At 40.6% G+C, this 20,744-nt stretch overlaps 1 protein-coding gene across 1 annotated transcript in view; it reads left to right on the top strand.

The window, feature by feature from the left end:
- Window positions 1-3,116: 3,116 nt before the first annotated feature.
- Window positions 3,117-20,744, top strand: part of RARB (retinoic acid receptor, beta) — a 139,121-nt gene continuing 121,493 nt past the window's right edge. The window contains exon 1 of the mRNA XM_004692275.2: window positions 3,117-3,742. Coding sequence (XP_004692332.1) covers window positions 3,586-3,742 — 157 coding nt within the window. The 5' untranslated portion in view covers window positions 3,117-3,585. The remainder of the gene's footprint in view (window positions 3,743-20,744) is intronic.

The raw sequence follows: 20,744 nt of genomic DNA, 5'->3' as shown, positions 1-20,744 counted from the left end.
TGTATAGTTAAAGAACTGTGGCTCATTTGTGTGTCATTGCTTTCCTTAAGATAAGAACTTGGAAAAAGAATCAAGTTTATAAGGAATATAAGGACTAGATTTATTGAGGAGGAAGTAAGAAATGTGTGGCTACAAGGGACCATGGTGATGGTTCACAGGTGATGTGGTGGGATATTTACAGAGGCTACGTCTGAGGAAAGAAAGAAAACACTGTACAAAAATGAACAATTATATAAAAAATTTTAAATTTAGTAAAAGGAAAAAATGATTTTTCAGATCATAAAAAAAGAAAATGTGTGGCTAAATTGGACTGCATTATAAATCAATACTTGGATTTAAAAAATTATAGTTGCTTTCAGCATAATTAATTCATGATGAGAAATAATGAATTGATGAGTCAATACTGTTGCATTGTATGAAACCCATATTGTATTCATAAGAATTCAAATACTGATCATTCTTTTCTCCACCCAAGTTTATTTTTCTACAGTGAAGAGAACCCCAAGGTAACTATAAATTTTAAATGTTCTTTCTTATAAAGAAAGAAAACACCACACCTGCTTAACACTAACACACATATACACAGAGTCTGTAACAGAGTATTGAGGTGGAAAATTTGGGAGCTGTCATCTAGCTCTGAAGTGAAATTGATTCTCCAGTTGAAGACAGGAGAATTAGCAGAATTTGGGTGACACCATCCCTAGCTTCACTTCCGTATCACCAATACTAGCTGTATATCAAAATAGTGGCAAAGCAAGAAAGTTCTGTGGCCTCTGCTGCATAACAGATTCTTGGACACACACCTTGTTAGCTGCACCTTGATGGTCACTCCTGACTTAGTTCCTCCTGCTCTACTTTAAATATTGCGATGCTTTTCTTCTGATTCAAGCACCTTGTTATCCTTGTCTATCATCAGGGATTAAATAAGCCCAGTACCCAAGGAATTCTGAGGACCTTAAATAAGCATTTAAAGTTGTGAGTCTGATGGACCACATAGAAATGGCACATCATATGGTACTTTACAAGTCTTTACAGCTAACTTACCGTCCATGTGTTAAGTGTTTTGTCAATTCTTCTGTGCATTTTGCCTCAAAGGTAGTTAAGAGTTTTTTCTGTATACTCTTAAAAAAATGATAATCAGAGAGAGAGAGAAAATAACATAGTTTCATCACCATCGCATCTCTTCATTGTCCTGAACTTTTCAATAGCGAGAACTGAGCTAGCTGGGCTGAAAATTGTTTTGGTGTACCTTCATAAAAGGATCTTTGACTTTGGTAGGTAAATGTGTGTGATGCCTGCTTGTTACTTTACACCAGCAGTGCCACTTAGCAACTCTGCCAGACAGAGCAGCAGTTCAGCATGGGGTTGGGTGCCCCCTGACAGGCTTTTAAAAGGCCTGGATTCCAGCGCACATTCCAGTACTGTCCATAAAAAGGAGCAGGAGCAGAGGCAGTGCTTGTCCAGCAAAGGGTGAGGAAGCTGCTCCTTGTGCCACCTTGTTGCCAGCCCTGCTCTGTGAGAGCTCTGAAAGTAAATAATGGAGAGGCATTGGAGGAGGGTGTTTTAATTCCTCCCCAGAGTTTCCTGCCTTTGATGTACAGTTGCATCCTTTAAGCCAAGTTGTGCAAAATGGCCGCAGGGTGGTTTGGCACTCCCTTTTAAAGCTCCTGCCTGCCTGAGTTTATTTGTAAATATCACATCTGTCCTCAGTGTTTTAAGGCTGGCTAACCAACTTCTCCTTCCCCTCAGTAGAGGGGCTATTAACAATTATTTTTTTCTCTTTAAATTATTCTAGCAAATTGTCAGATTGGGCAGGGATTAGAATGACTGAAAACTGGACCTTAGAAATATAAAACCCTCACACATAACCAATTTTCAAAGTAGGTGTTTATGTTGATGGTGTTGGTGGTGGTGTGTGAGGCAAAAGAGCCCATCAGAATGCTGTTTGGGGTATAAGGCTGCATGGATGTCAAAGTAACTTTCACCGTGAACTGTGATTCTGGGGAGCTGGGTTCTAATCACACTTCAGGCAGGTCTCAGTCTTTCTGGACTTCTGCTTCTCAGTTGAAAAGGAAGAGAATGACTCACAGCTGTTGTGAGGGTTTGCTCCTGGGCAGGGTAAGTGCCTGACAAGCACCATTTCTCTTGTCCTCACAGCAAACCACAGAGGAGGGTAGTATTATATCCCATTTTACAGGTGCAGAAACTGAGGCCCAGAGAGGTTAAGTGTGTGTCCCAGATGACACAGCTGGCAAGTGGTAGGACTGGAGAGGGGATCTAGCTCAGGTTATCTGCACATCCGCACTCCTGAGCACTGTTTTGTTTTCTCAAATCAGGATCTGAAGTATGTGTGTTGTCTATGTGTGTGTGTCAGGAATAACTGACTCTCCATCACTCCACCGGCTTCATATAGACTTGAGAGTTTTTTGGTTTTTTTTTTTTTTTTTTTAAAGTAAATGAATCCAGAAAGCTGAACTTTTACTCCAGCACAAATGTAAATCCTTCAGCCAGGACTTAAAAGAGGGAGACGGGGGAAAGACTCTCAGATGGAAAGTTTCTCAACCCAAAGCTTCCCTGAGGGCTAACTGTTCTCTGCTCTACAGTTTAGGGCTTGCATGTGCTTTTTCAGGAGTGGAAAAATACATAAGTTACAAGGAATTTAACAGACAGAGAGGCGCACAGAGGAATTTAAAGGGTGGGCTGGGGGTGAGGGGGTGGGCGGGAGAGGGAGCAGAACAGGGAAGGGGGGAACAACGTGGCTTCCAAGCTAAGCTGCTGTAAATAAAAAGGCTCAAAGGCAGAGAAGTTGGCGCTCAACACGGGCCAGGAGCGTTGAGCCTGGAGCTGGTCCTGACTCCTCCCCTGCTCGTTTTAAAAAGCACTTCTTGCATTGTTTTTAAGGTGAGAAATGGGGAAGAAAGAGCCGGCTCACGCTCGCTAGCTGCCTGCGTCTCTGGCTGTCTGCTTTTGCAGGGCTGCTGGGAGTTTTTAAGCTCTGTGAGAATCCTGGGAGTTGGTGATGTCAGACTCGTTGGGTCATTTGAAGGTTAGCAGCCCGGGAAGGGTTCACCGAAAGTTCACTCGCATATATTAGGCAATTCAATCTTTCATTCTGTGTGACAGAAGTAGTAGGAAGTGAGCTGTTCAGAGGCAGGAGGGTCTATTCTTTGCCAAAGGGGGGATCAGAATTCCCCCAAGCGAGCTGTTTGAGGATTGGGATGCCGAGGACGCGAGCGAGCCGGGCAGGGTTTGTCTGGGCACCGTCGGGGTAGGATCCGGACTGCATTCGGAAGGCTTTTTGCAAGCGTTTGTTTGGAAGGAGAACTTGGGATCTTTCTGGGAACCCCCCGCCCTGGCTGGATTGGCCGAGCAAGCCTGGAAAATGGTAAATGATCATTTGGATCAATTACAGGCTTTTAGCTGGCTTGTCTGTCATAATTCATGATTCGGGGCTGGGAAAAAGACCAACAGCCTACGTGCCAAAAAAGGGGCAGAGTTTGATGGAGTTGGGTGGACTTTTCTATGCCATTTGCCTCCACACCTAGAGGATAAGCACTTTTGCAGACATTTGGTGCAGGGGAGATCATGTTTGACTGTATGGATGTTCTGTCAGTGAGTCCTGGGCAAATCCTGGATTTCTACACTGCGAGTCCGTCTTCCTGCATGCTCCAGGAGAAAGCTCTCAAAGCATGCTTCAGTGGATTGACCCAAACCGAATGGCAGCATCGGCACACTGCTCAATGTAGGTTTATTTTTACCCTTCTTCTACCAAGAAAAAAAAATTGTCTCTCTTGCATGCAATAAAGACATTGGAAACAAACTGCATTGGTAGCAAGACAAAGGATTTAATGATTTAATACTGAAAGGGTGTGATATCCTGGCTTGCATATTGATACCCTCTGCTAAAAATTTCCTGTTCGATGTTTTCTTCCCAAACAACCCCTCCCCACCCTTTCTCCTCTTCTTACCAACCTTACAAGTCTCTTGAAAACAATTTTTTAAATATGCATGGGGGTGTGTGTGTGATAAGAGTGACCACAGGACTTTGAAACATTCTTCAAGTAAGGCAATTTGACACATTGTGCAGTTTTTACTAAAACGTATGCAGATGGTAATTTAACTTTGTTGTTCTTTAGATTAACTGCTAGTTGTTTATATCTCTCCCACCCCTTGTGTGTTTCAACAGTCCAAAGTAATTAAAATATGACATCTTCCTTGCAAGGAATTTAGCCTAATTAAGGTGGCTGCTGCTCCTCAAGTTCATAAACCACCAGTTAAAGCTGCTGCCTCCAATGTTTTCCTTACTAAGGAAAGGCAATATTTCTTAGCACTGACCCTGCTGCCACCTTTCCGAGCCACTTTGTTGCTCTAAGAAGTTGCTGTTTTGCTAGAAAACTACTGGCAATGAACACCCCTTGGGCTGAGCCATCCATTATTTCCATATCTTGCAATTCATCCAGGAATCTGGACATCAGTGAAAGGAAAAGAAATATAAGTGAGGTAGCCCTGTTGTTGTTTAATATTAACTGCTGGGTTATCGGATGCTGACATGGTGCCGAGGCAAGCATCTGGTCAACAGTAGCCTGGCACAGGTTTGAGAAATGACCAAGAGTCCCAGAAAATCCCACCTTCGAGTGGCTGTAGTGGGAGCTTGCAGGATGCATCACTGACCTGACAGTGATTTAGATAAATGGCCCAGCTATTTATCAAAATGTTTTTAGTACTTTATTTGACAATTCATTGGAGCATTAGCCTGAAAATGACATTTTAAATCTTTGTTTTCAAAGAGGTCAAAGTTTAACTGAAAGAAATTGAGTTTTCTTAATAACCTAGTGGCTTATCTAAGGAGGGAAGAAAAAGGAGAGCAGGGACACTGACAAGATTTAAATTGCCTTCTCTGAAACTTTTTCTTAAGGAGGACTTGCTTCTTGGGCCAGGAAATCAACAGGTCTACAACTGAAAAATCAATAACCATTTGATGCCAACAGTCTGGCTGCCTGACTTAATATTTCATAGAGCCATAACCAGGACACAATAAAGGATATAGTTTTCACAAGGCTTCTTAATCTTCAGATGCTCCCCCAAAATACCTTTTCTTTCTTTCTGCCTGTTTTGTTTTGAGAACTCTGTTACAAAATAATTTTCCAACCCTCTAACAAATCCTATCACCTGAACACTCAGTAGCAATTAAAATAGTGTGAATCCTGTCACTTGGAATCCCAGAACACTGGGGCTCTCTTAACTTTTTCTTTCAAAGGAAAAGTTCTAATGAAATGTATTTTTTAATGAAAGAAGAAAATGCTCAGGAAGTTGGCAGAAAGCTCTTAGACCTAATAGAGCTTTACCAGCAGACATTCTCCCTTTTGTAATTAACCCTCTAAACATGCCTATTAAGTTGTAGGAGTAGGGGAAAAAGCTTTGTTTGTTCTTGAACAAGTTAAACAAGGGATTTTCCTTATCTAGGGAGAGGAGTGGTGAATGTGTCATTCACCTAGAGCCAGTTGATAAGCAAGAAGTGTTGATAACGGCAAAGTTCAGCTAATCAAAGCAACTTGCATTAGAAAAAGTAAATAAAGGCATTTGACAAAGGGATTTTAGAAATTCCAATGTCTTATTTTTATAAGCAGGACAATTAGTGCTTTATGTGGTTAATTTAACAGGGTTTGATTGCTGCATCCCAATTTTAGATTACAGGAATAAAATGTAAATATCGCTATGCCCCTGCAGAGTGGCTGCATTCTCAGCTAGCTCATGACTGGTCAGTTTAATTGTTCAAATGATTATGTTCTTAGCCATAAATTAAAATTCTAGCAGTCTTCCAGACAGTGTTTGGTTCAGGGTAGATCAGCTAGTTTGAGCTTTTGAAATAAAAGCCTATCAGGGCTACATTGATAGAAATAAGAACATACAAAACCTTTTCCATTTCATTTAATGACTGTTTTGATGAGAAGCAGATCTGTTTGTGCTCTTAACACAGAGGAAACAGTAGGCAAGAAGGGGAAAATAGCACTAAATTCCATCCAAAACTGTTTTCTACTTGGAGATCCTACTTGTTTTTTATGGTATGTGTTTATGTTTATAGTAATTAGAATAAAACCTTTGAACAGGCAAACAACTCCAGAAGCTTTCTTTGAAAGGTGTTAGAATATGCTCTTTTTTTTTAATGTTAACAACAGAAAAATTATCTGCCAGCCAGCTGCATGTTTGAGCAGGGCCTGTGAATTGCTTGTTATAAAAATTCGAAGTTGGATTAGTGGGCCACTGAGGGAATGTGGTATAAATAATATGATTTAAGACTGCCCCTAGAATGTATCCCAGTCGCTAAGATGCATCCTGCATTATCTTGTTTTCAGACGGTTCCACATGTCTTCAGCATTAATTGCTCATTGGGCATAGGATGAATCCTAATATTTGTGGTCTAAATGTAGTTGCTTTCAGTGAAATCATGAGTGTGACAACTTCTTGGCTCTTTTCCCTGTCTTCTCCCTACTCAATACATCAAAAGAAAAAAATTTTTTTTGAAATAGTATTTTTCCCATTAATGAAGAAAAATAATCTGATTTAAAAATAAACAGTAGCCTTGTTATGTGATGTAGGAACTTGGGAGAGGGGATGGAAATGTGCCCTTCTCAAACCCTGGGACCTGAATTTTAAGTATTAAACAGTATCTAAATCCTCTCCTAGTGAGATATAAATTGGGGTCAAAGTAGCAAAATCAAAGATACCCTCTGAAAGAGAGACTAAATAAAGACTGACAGCCACCGTATGAATTGAATGGGGTTTTGAATAAATATTTCAGTGAAAAGGCTCAATTGTTTTTCTAAAGTAGGACATAATTTTCTGCTTCCCAGGCACATGACAGTGGTAACTAATACCATCAGAAAGTAGAGATGAAAAGAAACTTTTGCTTAAATCTCAGAGTACAGGACTGTCCTTTGAACAGAAGCAGAAGATTTCCGTAGAAAATGAGAAATCCTTAAATAGCGTTAGGTATCCAGATAACGTAATACTTTGGGTAGGGAAATAAACATGTGCAACATAGAGGGGAAAATGCATGAATTTAAATTTTATCACCAAAAAAAGGGTGGATTCCAAAAAGTGAGAAAGATCACATAAGAGGTGTAAACATCTGTCCGTTCATACAAGCTACAGAACTGACATGGAAGCTCTGGCTAGAATTTGATTCACCAGCCCAGATGTAAAGCTGCAATATGCCTTTTGTTTTTTTTCTTAATTTATAAGTGAGCAAAATGATAGTTTTTGATAGGCTAGCTGACCTGATCAGAAGTTTTCTTGTCATTTCTAGAAGCCTGGTCCTGACTGTATATAACCAACTGGTATTCTTGTCTCCTTCTCTTCACAAAAGTAAGGTTCTGAATATCATACCCTTAGAATTTACCTTCAGCATATACTAAGTCCCTGAGAACAGAAAAGGAGACAGTCTTAACTGCTTTCTCCTTTACACATTCCACAGATATCAATAAGCTATCTCAGGAGGAAATACATGATACATATTAATATACTTTCTGCTCCCAAAATTATTTTTAAAGGGCTAGAAATTTGTTAGTAGAAAGTTATTCTCTGGGAGGAAGGTGGAAACGTTAAACCAAAACGCAACATATTAAACTCTTACCAGCCGCTCCAGCCGCACAGGACTTATTAAACAATAAAGGCAGTGTTCATTTTAGAACATCTTAAAAAGGATCTTCTATAGAGTTTGCTACATGTAAGTGCTAATAAATTTATCCTTAAATGACATTTTTATGCTTTAAATGTTCTAATATAAATTCAGTTAACTATCAATTAAATAGATTATTTCGGAAATGGGAGTTTTTGATGAAGGTTAATCAGAAAAATCTTGGCTAAAATCCTTGCCAAAAGATATTAATGTAGGATCTTGCCTTTCAAATTACAGGGTAGTTATGGCAATCATACATTTCTGATTTTCTCGAATAACCCGGCTTTCAAATATAGTGCCACAGTTCTCACATAAATCATTGAAATATGCCAGATATTTCAATATTACGACATCTCCTAGGCTGCCCCTTGAACCCAGGAGTGGCACAGAAAGTCTTTGTTTGGATTCTATGGTCAATATAACGAGAACACTCACAGCTTAATTTTTCCATTATGACTGAAGATCCCCTTGTGCTTCTGGGTCATTCTTTTAAACATGAATTCCTTTTGTGGCAAATGTAAATCGCAGCTAGAAAGTATCTCTTGCAGAATGGCCTGAAGTGTTCTGACTGTAGCATATGTACAGGCCTCTTTGTGTAGGAGGGGTGTGGGGGTGAGGGGGGGGGGTTGGTAGAGGGTAGAATTATTATATTGAATGACTGTGAACAAATCAGTATCAGTTCTTGGAGAGCTTCTTAAAAAGTTTGAATTAAGGGTGATGGAGAGAAGAGTGCAGGGTGAACTCACATTTCAGATTCATCAGTATCCTGTCTGTGACTGACTTGGCCTAAGTACTTGTTAAATAGGAGATGAGATAACCTGCCCCATCTGTAAGATGTAATAAAAGCCTCTCATCAGTCAATATAGCGCCCTGAATTCTCCTCTTTTCCTTCCACTCTACTCTACTTCATCATTAAGAAGTATGATTCCTATCCCATTACCCCCAACCCCATTAAAGGAATAAAAAATAAACTTGCTAACGTTCTCTTTACTTAGGAGTTTATAGGTATTACATTATTTAAGTTTTCAGAGCTTCTTAGATGGAAATTCAAATAGGCAGTGTAACTGCTGACTTGTTTTTTCTCTGGCCTTGCATGGTAGGGAGCAGAAGAGGTGGGGCCGAGGAGGGGGTCATTCAGTAAGATAAGAGTCTTGGTCCCTTGTATGATAAGATGAGGATAACAGGAAGTGACATCAATCAGGCGGCCCAGCCCAGCCCAACATTTCCTCTTTGCAGGGCACATGGATTCCAGGAGTCTCCAGGTCTCCCACAGCAGCTGATGAATCCAGTCAGTTACTGGGGTGAGGGGTGGAGCTAATTTTAGCAGGAATGAGAGTGGGTAACATATTCTTCATTCCCAAAAGGAGATTTCTCAAAACAGAGCGAACAGTAACTTGGGGGAAGGGAGTAATGTCAATAAAAGCAAATTCTGAGATTATCATTGCAGTTTAGAGTTGTCACATAATAGGTGTTTGTTTCCCAGCTGTCAAGTGTCTCCCCCAACCGCCCAACCGCTCATAAGACCTCTAACCAGCAGTCACCAAATATTATCACACATGCATCCTACCAGCACTCCGCATAGAAAAGATGGGAGGGATTCATATTGTGAGAGTTAATCCCTGGTCCGCCTGTTTGCTTTGACGCCAGGTTCCCACCCCTGAACGCATCAGATAACTGGAGGACACAGTCACTACATCTGCCACCAGCCCTGAATCCACCTAGCAGGGTGTCTTCTTCCGCTTTCCCTTTTCTTTTAAATTCAGAATTTTTTTCATCTTTGTAAATATCTCTGATTTGAGGTTTAGAGAAGTAGGTATTAAAAAGAAAGGGTCCTATTTTTCGTCAGATCCAGAGGTTTTGCGTCTACTCCTTTTGTAAAGATTTCTCTTTAAGTTTTAGTGCTGAATAAGGAAGGAGTTACACTCCCACTTTGAAATGTTTTTCGTTGATATTGAGCAATTGCTATTTATCACAGATTAAAGTTTGACCAAATCAGGGGGGAGAAAAAGCTGAATTCAAAATACTGTGGTGAAAATAATGCAGATAAGACCAGATAAGAGGAGGGCTTCAAGATAGTGGGGAAAGAAGATTGGTATCACATTTATGTCATTTTTTTCTCCAATTTTCAAGAAGGCTTTATATAATAAATCCCTCTTCTCAAAAATATTAAAGCTTTTAAGGCTGCATCACCTTTGTCTTGTCATCAAAGTCCATAATTATAAAAAGGCTGAGGATCTGAAGGCCATTTCAGCTTCAAAAGATTTTTTCAGGGTCTGGTCTATTGGAAAGCTTGGGGGTATAATTAACTAAAATGGAAATGGAGGCAAGCGAAATTTAGTTCCTGATGTTTTAATTTAGCTCAGTACTGCCATGTGTTATTGAAGAGAATTCTTAAAGGCAAACATAATTATTTCATTATGGCCCTCAGAATGCTTTCATTGGCTTTAATGACAAGAAGCTGTATAAAAAGGCATACATTTTAATTAGTCCTTCTTATATTTACATCAGATAAATAACAAATAATTGATGAAAAACAAGTCTTTGGAATGGATGATTTCACATAGTGTGCTGGTTACAGTTTAATGATGAAACATTTCTCAGTTACTTTGCATTTTAATTATCCAGACATTACAGGAGAGGTGCTGTGGAACTAAAACACCATCATTGCCATTTTATGACACAAAAATCACGATCGATGCCTATGAATCGGAAGCCGAAAAAGGTAGCTAGAAGCACATCTCAAAGGAAGTCAATTGCCAGTACCATTAATTTTACTACATTTGTTAGCATTTTGATCACTTTTATCTTTTACGCTTCATCATCTTTTTGGATTAAGACTGTCAGGGCTTCATGTGTATTTTTATTGCCCCATCTTCTCTCTAGAATACTTTTCCTTCTCTCTTGCTACCTGTTTTGAAGGCAGGCCTGCAAGTGTTTTTCCAAAAGAACGCTGGAAATTCAGAGAGCCGGTATCCACATTATAAGTCTGCTTTACCTTTGATTTTATATGAAAACCCATTTCACATGATTCATCCGTTTTGGTGTACAGAACACTAATTGTTATTATTGATTTTAAATTCCGTGACCATTACAAGGAACCCAGATGACTGGCAGATAAAGGGTAATAATCCATGGAGTTCTGGAACTGTTTCATGTTTGTCTGGACTACTTTATGTGATCAATATTAACTGCCCCATTGAAACTAACTGCTGTATCAAATAACAGTCAATCAAATGAATGTGCTTAGAGATTATTTATTGAAAGCCTTAATTGTTCACTGGGGCACTGCTTATCAGAGAAAACAATAGGGATGAGAGATCAGATGAACAGGTTGGGATTTGTGAAGAAAGTAGAATGCAGAGAAATGGGGAATCTAGCTGCTCCCAGGGCAAAGGTTTCCAATAATCCACGGTGGGCTGCAGTGGGCAGAGGTGAGGACATTCCTGCCTAGGCTGTCCACTCACCTGTGCCTCCAGAGCTGTCTAGTAAAGATGTGGTGGTTTTCTCACCCTCAGAGCAGAGTCTGTGAAAAGTTCTTGCTCCAACAGTGTCAGTTTTCTCACACTCCTACTCTCCTGTGTGACCCTCCTGTGCATGGCCACCTGTTTTCCCTGTCACTGCCTGATGGGCTGAGAGGATCGAAATAGCCCCATTTGACACAGCAAGCATTTCTACAGCTGTGAAATGGGAATACTAATGCTTACATCACAGGTCTTATAAAAAGGTTAGAAATCATAGCAATTAAGATTCAATTCTAGTCCTCAAAACATAGTCACTGAATAGAACTCCCGCTCTCTGAGTTCAGCTTAACACCTGTGGCTTATGTGTCATGGCTAATGTGCCGTGGCTATAGTGAAAGTGTTTTTTCAGTCGGTGTCTCTTGTCCTCGGTGAAATGGTCCTTCTTTGTTTGGCTCTTAACCTGGTAACAGTCCTTCCCAATTGTGACAGTTTGGATTGCAAACTGGTTCTGATTTAGCAGCACCCATTTACCAAAGGCCTAGATTTAGTACAAAGATTGACTTTTACAATGAGCCTTGTCACCTTCACAGTTGTCACAATAGACTTCTTCCAAGATGCTGTCAGGAGCACAAGACATCTTTATTACTTACTGACGAATTAGAGCTTGCATGTTCCATTCAACAAAGGGCTCTTGGGTGTCTGCCATGTTCCTGGCTCCTTGATCCACTCTGTGGGGGACACCAACATGAATCACCATGTATAGGAGAAACTAGTAGACACTACACACTGTGACATACTCCCTTCTGTCATAAACACAAGAATCTTCTTGGGACTTTGTGCTGAGAACCACCACAGGCACTATGAGACAGGCATGAGTTTTTTGCTTTGTGTTGCTCTCACAGGTAATCTCTAAAATAGAGTGGAGTTTAAGCATACATTGAGAACTAGAGTAAGTGCACACCTTTCAAGTTGGCTTTTCTGAAGACTCTCACAGGGACTTTTCTGGAGTGTTTGCTAAATGATGTTCTTTTGGGGTTGGATCTGATTAAATTTTATTTCTTCAGATCTCTTGTGATGTACTGCAGTGTAAAAAACAATCCCAAAATGGAATGGCCTAACAATTTATTATTTCATTATTTTGTGAAAAGGCTGGGCTCAGCTGGGCAGGTCTTCTGCTCCACATCAAGCCAGCTGAGGCTGCCTCACCATCCGGGGCTCAGTTGGGCTGAAGTCCAAGAAAGCTCACTTCCATGGCTGGCAGTAGATGCTGGTTGTTGGCAGAGCCCAGCTGGGGTGGTGGGAAGCTTCCGCAGGTGGCTGCGCTTCTCCCGGCAGGCAGAGATATTCTGAGAGGGACTTTCCAAAAGGGAAGAGGCAGGTGCTCCCGATCCTCTGAAAGTCTGGGTCCAGGGTGGCATGAGTGACTTACACCTTCCTCAGTAAGCGAATCAGTCTCAGGGTCCCAGATTAGTAAATTTTCAGTGAGTGGCAAATTTCGTTAGTCCACATGAACAATCATGTCGTGCTTGCCATTTAATAAGAAAAATTGTCTTCTGGCAGTCGATGCTAAATGGAAGCACTAATGTGGAATCTTAGTCTTGTTAAAGGCGTTTTTTTTTTTTAATGGTACAAAATTCTCTATGACAGTGCACATGTTATTATTAGTTAAAACCCACACAAACAATCCTCTGAGGGTGGTGTGATTTTCATATTACAAAGGAGGAGTTGAGAAGGGGGCACAACATGACTGAAGTCACACAGCTAGTAAGTTACAGAGCCATTTTGAAGTCCCAGGAACATTTTGTCTCCATTTTTCATGGCACCCCTCTCAGGGATCATCAGTGTTGATCTGAATCAGTTTCATCCTGTCATCTCTGTCAAGTGATGAATTCCTGGAGGAAAAAAAAATGCACTAGTAATACCAAAAAAAGAAAAAGACCATGGAGTGTTTTCATTTTAGGGAAAAGATTTTGAAAAGTAATGTATGTAATTTTATCTGGGTCCATTATTTCTCTACTATAAATTACACCCTTTAAAATTGTGGGAGAAAATAAAATAAAAATTGTGGCAGAAACACCAAGGCTGCTGAACTGTTGCCTTTTGGTTTTCCACCATTTGTGGTTGACACTGGCCTAGGCACTCTGTATTTTGTAGGAGTGGGTTGCAGGGTTACTCTTGCATTTACTGAAGTACCGCAGGAAGATGAGTATGAGAAATAAGGGTTCCTCTGTTAACTTCAGTTTACTCATAACCCTTCACTCAAGGTAGGCACAAAGGTGCTGTCATGGGGAGCCTCTTAGGTACGCAGGACTGGTGTGTCTCCCATGACTTTAAAAAAAAGGAAGAAAACCTGCAAAGATATGATGAAGTTAAGTGGATGTATTGGATTTTGGTACCTACCTATTAAGTATTTAGAAGGTCCCAAGCCTAGGAAAACTATTATTAATGAAATTATGTTAGTAATGATTCTTAGCCTCTCCTGTAATGCTCTTACTTCCATGGTTTCATTTTATATTGGAAAAGCAATATACACTGTATTTTGGATTTTTATATGCCATTTTCTACCTATTTCTTTGGTTTAAAATCTGACTGTTGCTAAATTATATATTTTAAGGAAATAGAAACAGCTATTCATATTGAAGTGTCTCACTAGAGGTCATGTCATGGGTTCTAGAGGGGACTAGATGAAGTGCCTTGGACTCTTCCTGCCCTGCCCCTGCTGTGGTGCTCAAACTCCAAATGGCCTCAGCTTTTTTTTTTTAAATCTGCAAAATGGTTGTATAATGTTACCTTGCTTATAGACCTAAACAAAAGAGTAGATAAGGTATGGGATAAGGGATGCATAATACTCAGTAAATATGCTCCTCTTTCTCCCCACCCCTCTGTACTTTATTATGTAAACTGCTATAAATGTGGAAAAGTTGAAACAATTTTACAATTAATACCTGATACTCTCATCATCATATCAACCATTAAAGTAACTAGTTTAGTTTTCTGTGTGGCTAACATTTCTCCTTTTTGGTGTATATTTGGTTTTCTATTATCATAGCCATTGGGGTCCCTTACAGGAAGTCTTTGAGATCAGACCCCTTTCTGTATCCTTTTTCAGTGCTAGTGATTAGTACCTGGCCAGCACTCTCTCCACTCTCTCCTTCATACACTGAATATCAACACTTCCACTAGAACATTTACCGTATTGAGAATGAACTGTAATTCTATGTTGTCTAGAATAGTAGTTGCTAGCTACTTGTGCTGTTGGGCATTTGAGATGTGAGTGAGACAGAATTTTTTTCCTGTTTCAGTTAATTTAACTTTCAACAGTCACTGGTGACTAATGGTTACTGTATTGAACAATGCAGTTCTATATAATTAAGCTATTCATATTTTTCAATATTTGCTCATTCTTATTCCCTTTTCCTTTAGCCTTTCTTCTTTCCTATTGCTATTAAGGAGCCCTAATTATCTCTTTATGTAGATAGTAAACAGACTTCAGGAGAATGTAAACAGTACCAGAGGCAGTGATTTCAGTCATTGTTTAACTTGTTTTCTTTCAGGGTGGAACTATTTTTCCTTCCCCAGCCTAGCAAATACTTATTTCACTAACACTGACTTTGCAGAACTAAACCAAGATTCACTCCAGTGCCGGTGGGTACAACTTGAGTTAGATTCATGGTGGCAGTTTTGAATCCTGTGCTCTGTGCTTGCCTGGTTTTCAGACAGATATAGAGCAGTTTCCAACATGGTCCAGCTGCCATCAACTCAGTTTCAACATCATAAACTTCAGGGAGGTAGAAAGGAACAGGCCATACTCTCTGGCAGCTACAATGTGTGCTCTAGAGAAGGCCGTGCTCTCTCCACCAGCACCTTCTCATGTGGTGCTCTGCGTTGTGGCCCACGGCCTCATACACACTTGGTGCTCAGAAATTTTGCTCAGTACAGGTCAGTGAAAACAAAGTTGAATTTTAAGAATACCTCGAGCGGTCCCTGCTTTTGTTTGTCTATTTTTGTGATATTCCAAATACCTGAAGTAAACATGAAAGTGTTGTCAGAAGTGGAGAGATCCAGGCTGAGCATTGCAGCAAACCATTATATGTGTGTTAGCTGAAAAACTGGCCTTTAAATATGAACGTGGGGGTACTTGTGGGGTTTGTGGCTCTCATTGGAATAGCCAAAGATTTTTTTGCTGATGCTTCCTGTTAACCAGAACATTGCCCCACCCCATGCTATTTTTTGTCTGTACTTAGGCATGGTGTTGAAGAAAGTAAATAGAAATAAGACCCAGGCAAGAGCAATGTTTGAGCCAAGGTTTGCCTCCCCTCTCCCCATTTCAAGTTGTGATTGATTTTTATGAAAAGGAAGCACTACATAATAGTTCATATTTACTAAGAGCATGTTATCTGCTGAAGGCAGAGTGAGTTATATCATCCAACCCTTACAACAACCTGAAGAAGGAGGCACTGTGAGAGTTTTACAATATGAGAGTCCCAGGCAGAGAGGTTCTGGTATCTACTTCCTATCTCCTGAGTAGGAGAAACTAGTAGGAAGTGTCCAACTTAGCTCTGTATGATGGGGTTTCCTGGTCTCTGCCAAACATGCAAAGTAAACTTCTATTTTAACAGGGAGAGGGAATAAGAAAGGTTGGAAGCCTCTGAAACCACAGAATAATAAAAGTCTTCCAAGTGAAAGCTGGAAACAATACATTTTTAACAAAATGGGCAGTTACTCTAATTGCTGTGCCCCTACTGTTCAATTCCTTTTTATGTCCTAATTCATTAAATTATGTGCACACACAGGCTTATTATTTACAGATGTATGCACTTTTAACGGGCTCATATGAAACAGATGTTTCACGAAAGGTAACAGAGAGCGAGTGATCTAAACCCTCCTTTAGTGGGTATCAAGTGAGCCTTATGGCCCATTACCTGCAGGGCTTTTGCTATTATTTTGAATTGCAATGTCCAGTGTGGGGAGGAGAATTCAATCTGTGCCCCAGAGGAACAAATAAAAAATACAACAACCCTAAAGCAGACATCTGTGTCTCAAAATAAAAGGGTGTGCATGTAGGTGACAGGCAGGTGGTATTCACATGTGGGCTCAGGTGGATCCGAGTGCATTTATGAGCAATTTGAAGAAAAAAAGACCCATTGCATTACAGTCAATCTTTTTAAAAAGCCTTATTCTATGATATTTTAGTCTTTACAGTCTTAGAATTCATAGCTGAACAAAAACAATTATCTTCTCTTTACCCAGAATTTCTTCATTATTTTTAGATGAAATTATTCCACTGCTCTTGTTACTTGCAGGAATGCATGCAAAGCTTGGACAAAGCATGTGATGTCAAATTACCATCTACTGCATTCCAGAAGAGTTGAGGTCGTCTCTGACCACAGTTCTCCTCTGCTCCACAGTAACCTTCAGTTCAGAATAACTGTAGAATTCAGTTATCTGTTGCTAGATCTGTGGCTTAGAATGCCATTTATTATTAACATTCAAAGTTCTATCTCACTTGGGTGTCTTTTATGTGGTTACCATCAGGTGGTGCTGGTGCTGGACTCACCTAACAACTTGATTAAATGTGATGTTCAAGATGTCACCACTGTTTGCATTTCTAGTTCCTCAAGTGTGATTGTTGAAATAACTGGAGATGGCTGAGTGTCTTGCTGTCTTTGGTGGCTTCCTCATGCGACATTGGCTTCTTTGCAGTATTCGGGCTCAGGGCTCTTTTCATCTTAGCCCCTGGAATAAGCATTCCAAGGAACTGCGTGGTCTCTTGCTATCTAGCTTCATTTGTAATGTACCATTACTTTTGCCATATTCTGTTGATCAAAAGAAATCTCCATAACAGCTTAGGTTCAAGGGAGCAGGCCTTACATAGTGTGAGGATTCTTGGAGGTGCCTCACTGAACAGGCCTGCTTTGGAGAGCAGCTACCATCCTAACTGAGGATAGAAATAAATGCATACCTCTTTTTCAAAACAAAGTAATATGGCCTAAAAATAGATCCAACCAATTCATTTTGCCATAAATTAGGTGGTGTAGGTCAATGATTTTGTTGGGATGTGGAGGACTTTTCGTTTTCAGTACTTCTTCAGAATGTGGGGGGGGGGGGGGGGGGAGGGGGGTGGTGAGAATGATTACCCCTGCAAGACCGCAGTGAGATTTATTGTTGATGCACTGTCGGGTATTCTCTAAACAACCACCAAAAATATAGGGCAAAAAGATGACTGAAATTGTGTCATTTTGCACATTGAAAGCTGGAAGTCATCACAACTGAATGATAAAATGGGACATGAAATATTAAGTGGCATATCAGGTTTATTGCATACATGACCATGAGAGTGCATTTTATTTTGTCTTCCAGAGTTTGGGGGGAAAAATCCCTGTAATGGATTAAAGGTATTAAAACTCCCATATTCTTTCTGGCTCTAGGCCAGAGAATAAGGCATGATAAATAATCCCTACAGACAGAATATGTAGGAAGGAATTTTAAAATGTATTTATGATAGTCATATTGACCTCCCTAACTAATAAAAATGTATACATGAGGTTAGTTCTAAAGGAAATGTGCAGACTTTACACATTTATGGTGTATATAAATACACTATATACTCCATAATGTTAGCACCCTTAAAATATTTCCCACCCCTGGGCCCTCCCTGGTGGCGCAGCGGGTTAAAGCACAGCACTGAGAATCTAAAGCTGCTTCTGCATGAGTTCGATCCCCACCTGCCCCGGAGGTGACCACATGGCGTGGCAGACCTCTCCTGACCTGCCCGCTGCTCCCCTCAGCAATGTACTTCGTCAATCTGCCTGTTCTGTTGCCCGCTCTGTGTCTCATGAAGCCTCTCGCCGCCCCTAAGCCTCTGGCCTGTACCCCAGCTCTGTATGCACAAATAAATAAATCTTTAAAAAAAAAAATATTTACCACACCTCTTTGACATCTGGCTGTCATGCTGGGTCTTTATTTTGGAAGCAAAGCATGGCTTTTATAGTAATGTGCAGTTATCAAAAGAAAGAATAGTAGTTTTAATTTCCTTTATCTTAAAGCAGGGATCAGAAAACTAAGCCAGATCTCACCTGAGCCTGTGTTTGCTAGTTCAGTTTTGCTGGAACATGCCACCTGTTCATTTATGTCCATCCACCACAGCAGAGATGAGTGACTGTGAGAGAGTCCATGGCCCACAAAGCCTGAAGTATTTACTCTGTGGCCCTCTCTAGAAAAAGCTTGTTTTAAAACATTAAAAAAAAAGAAGAGGCCCTCCCTGGTGGCGCAGCGGGTTAAGCGCAGCACTGCAAGCAAGCCACAGCTGCTTCAGTGTGAGTTCTATCCCTGCCCCAGAGGTGACCACATAGCACAACAGACCTCTCCTGTCTCACCCGCTGCCCCCCTCAGCATTGTACTTCTTTGATCTGCCTGTTCTGCTCTTCACTTTGCCTCTGGTGAATCCTTTCATGGCCTCTGCACCTCTGGCCTGCACCCCAGTTCTGTATGCATAATAAATCTTTTAAAAATTTTTTTTAATTAAAAAGAAGAAACAAAAAAACAAAACTGACCTAGAATATAAATGATTGATTCACTTCTTTTTTATAATCAACCCATTCTAGACCCAGCCTTTCCCTAAGTATGTGTGACCTTAATCAAGTCAATTAACATTTCTAAACTTCAGTTTCCTCCTAGGAATAGTGGAGATTAAATGACTGATAATGATCACAGTCCCTACTTTTCTTCACATTATATCTCCAGGGAGCAATCAGGGTAGTGAAAATACACCTCATACCATCCAGCCCCACAGCTTGTGTGCTTGTCTTCAGATTCTGCTGAATGGGCTGAAATCTCCTCATGTAGTTGCTATTGCATATAAAGATTTTATGCAAATGTAACACTTTGACTTTTTCATCCAGCAAGTTTGTTGAGCCCCTGCCCTGTACAGGACAGTCTTGTAAGCACTGAGAACTTAAAGGCAAAGCAGTTGAAGTCTTGGTCTTTGCTGGTGATGAAGATGTGGTGGCAGGCCTCTACATGCTTACTTTTTCTGATGTCGCTATTCATCTGGTGCTTTTAGCAGTTATGTGGGCCAAGAACAGTGTCTCCTAGTCTCCTAGCTTCTTTGTAAGCCAGCAGTTAGCAAAGTGTCTGGCCTATCATGTGCTCAATAAATATTTGTCAGCAGTTGGATGTTACCAGCTGTACTTTGTCCTTGCAAAGATTCAGAACTTTGGGTCTGAGCAGTGATGGAAGGCTCTCAAATGAAAGATCATTGTGGCAAAAAGGTGTCTGAAGAGGTGGTTTCTGAGGGTTGTAGGCACATGGATGGGGCCTAGGCCAGGAAAACCCAGGAAAGGACTACTGCCAGAAAGTCTGGGAAGAAAAGGATGGTGCAAAGAGAGAGGAATGAAGCAGCTCAAATACAGCTTGCTTTACTCATATTCGCTTGAAGATAACCTCCCTAAGAATCGGGGTCAAGGATTTCAAGAAAGAAAATGGAAGTGAAGATCAACCAATCAAGATGTGTGACTGATGTGTAGGAGGAGATGAAAGGGAACACAGAGCTGATGTTCAACAGCACAGTTGTGATCTTTTCTACAGTGTTGGTGACAACTGTGCCTGGTGAAACTCCACTATGTGTCAGGGATTGTGTTTTGTAATGATTTGTCATTGTTTGCTCACAATGATCCAGTAAGGTATGTGCTATCATTTCCTGCAAGGAGAAACTGAAGCTCAGAGAAGTTAAGTGACATGATCAAAGACACACAACCAGTAAGTGGCAAATAGTCTGGCTCCAAAGTTCATGCTTCCAACTAAATGTCTCAACCTGTCTGGAAAGATGGAAAGTTCCATGAAGGAGGAGGGATCATCTCAAGGGTAGGGACCTGATCACAGTTGGAAGATGGGTAAAAATGTCTTTGAATTATATTTTCAAGTTTTCCGAAGCAGTTTCTTTAAGAACTGAAACTAAAGTTCCTTGAAACCCACATCCTTCTCACATCAAGAAATATTGAGAAATCAGATATGAAAATTCAACCAATAAGCTTATAACCTTTTTATAACTTGAATAATTGCATATAGAAGAAACCTAAGAATATTTTTAACTAAAATATCACCAGATGAATTCTTTTCATCTGCTGTGTTATGCTCATATCCAGCACTAACAATCTTGGTTAGTTACTTGGGAGAAGGGTCACTATCTTTCACCTTCTGGTCCCTCCTCCCACCTGGTTCTCTTGGGAGCAGAATAATTCAGTTCTTCATCTGGCACATTCCAAATCTACAGTAATAGCAGAAGAGCTATGCTCACATTTGGGATTCTGGGTGTTGGTTTCATTCTTACACCATATAAACTATGGTTAAGGGAGAGTATATGGCACACTGGCAGAGAGCAAGAACCGGCTGAAGGGTGGGGGCCCAGAGTGTGCCCCCACTCTCCACAGAGCCCCAAAGCTGACAGTGTTGCAATCCTCATTTGGCTTGAGTTGCTGCTTCTGACCATGTCTAGTCAGTCACCCTTGGACCACTGCCAAAGGCCTTTGGAACTTGCTTTTAGTGGCTGCCATTCTGCCTGACGGGGGTTGGTTTCTCGGCAGGGAAGATGTAGAAGGGTGTGTGTG

This window comes from Condylura cristata, unplaced genomic scaffold, assembly GCF_000260355.1.
Source record: "Condylura cristata isolate star-nosed mole 26May11 unplaced genomic scaffold, ConCri1.0 scaffold00033, whole genome shotgun sequence".
NCBI lineage: Eukaryota > Metazoa > Chordata > Mammalia > Eulipotyphla > Talpidae > Condylura > Condylura cristata.
This window is presented reverse-complemented; position numbering and strand designations above follow the sequence as displayed.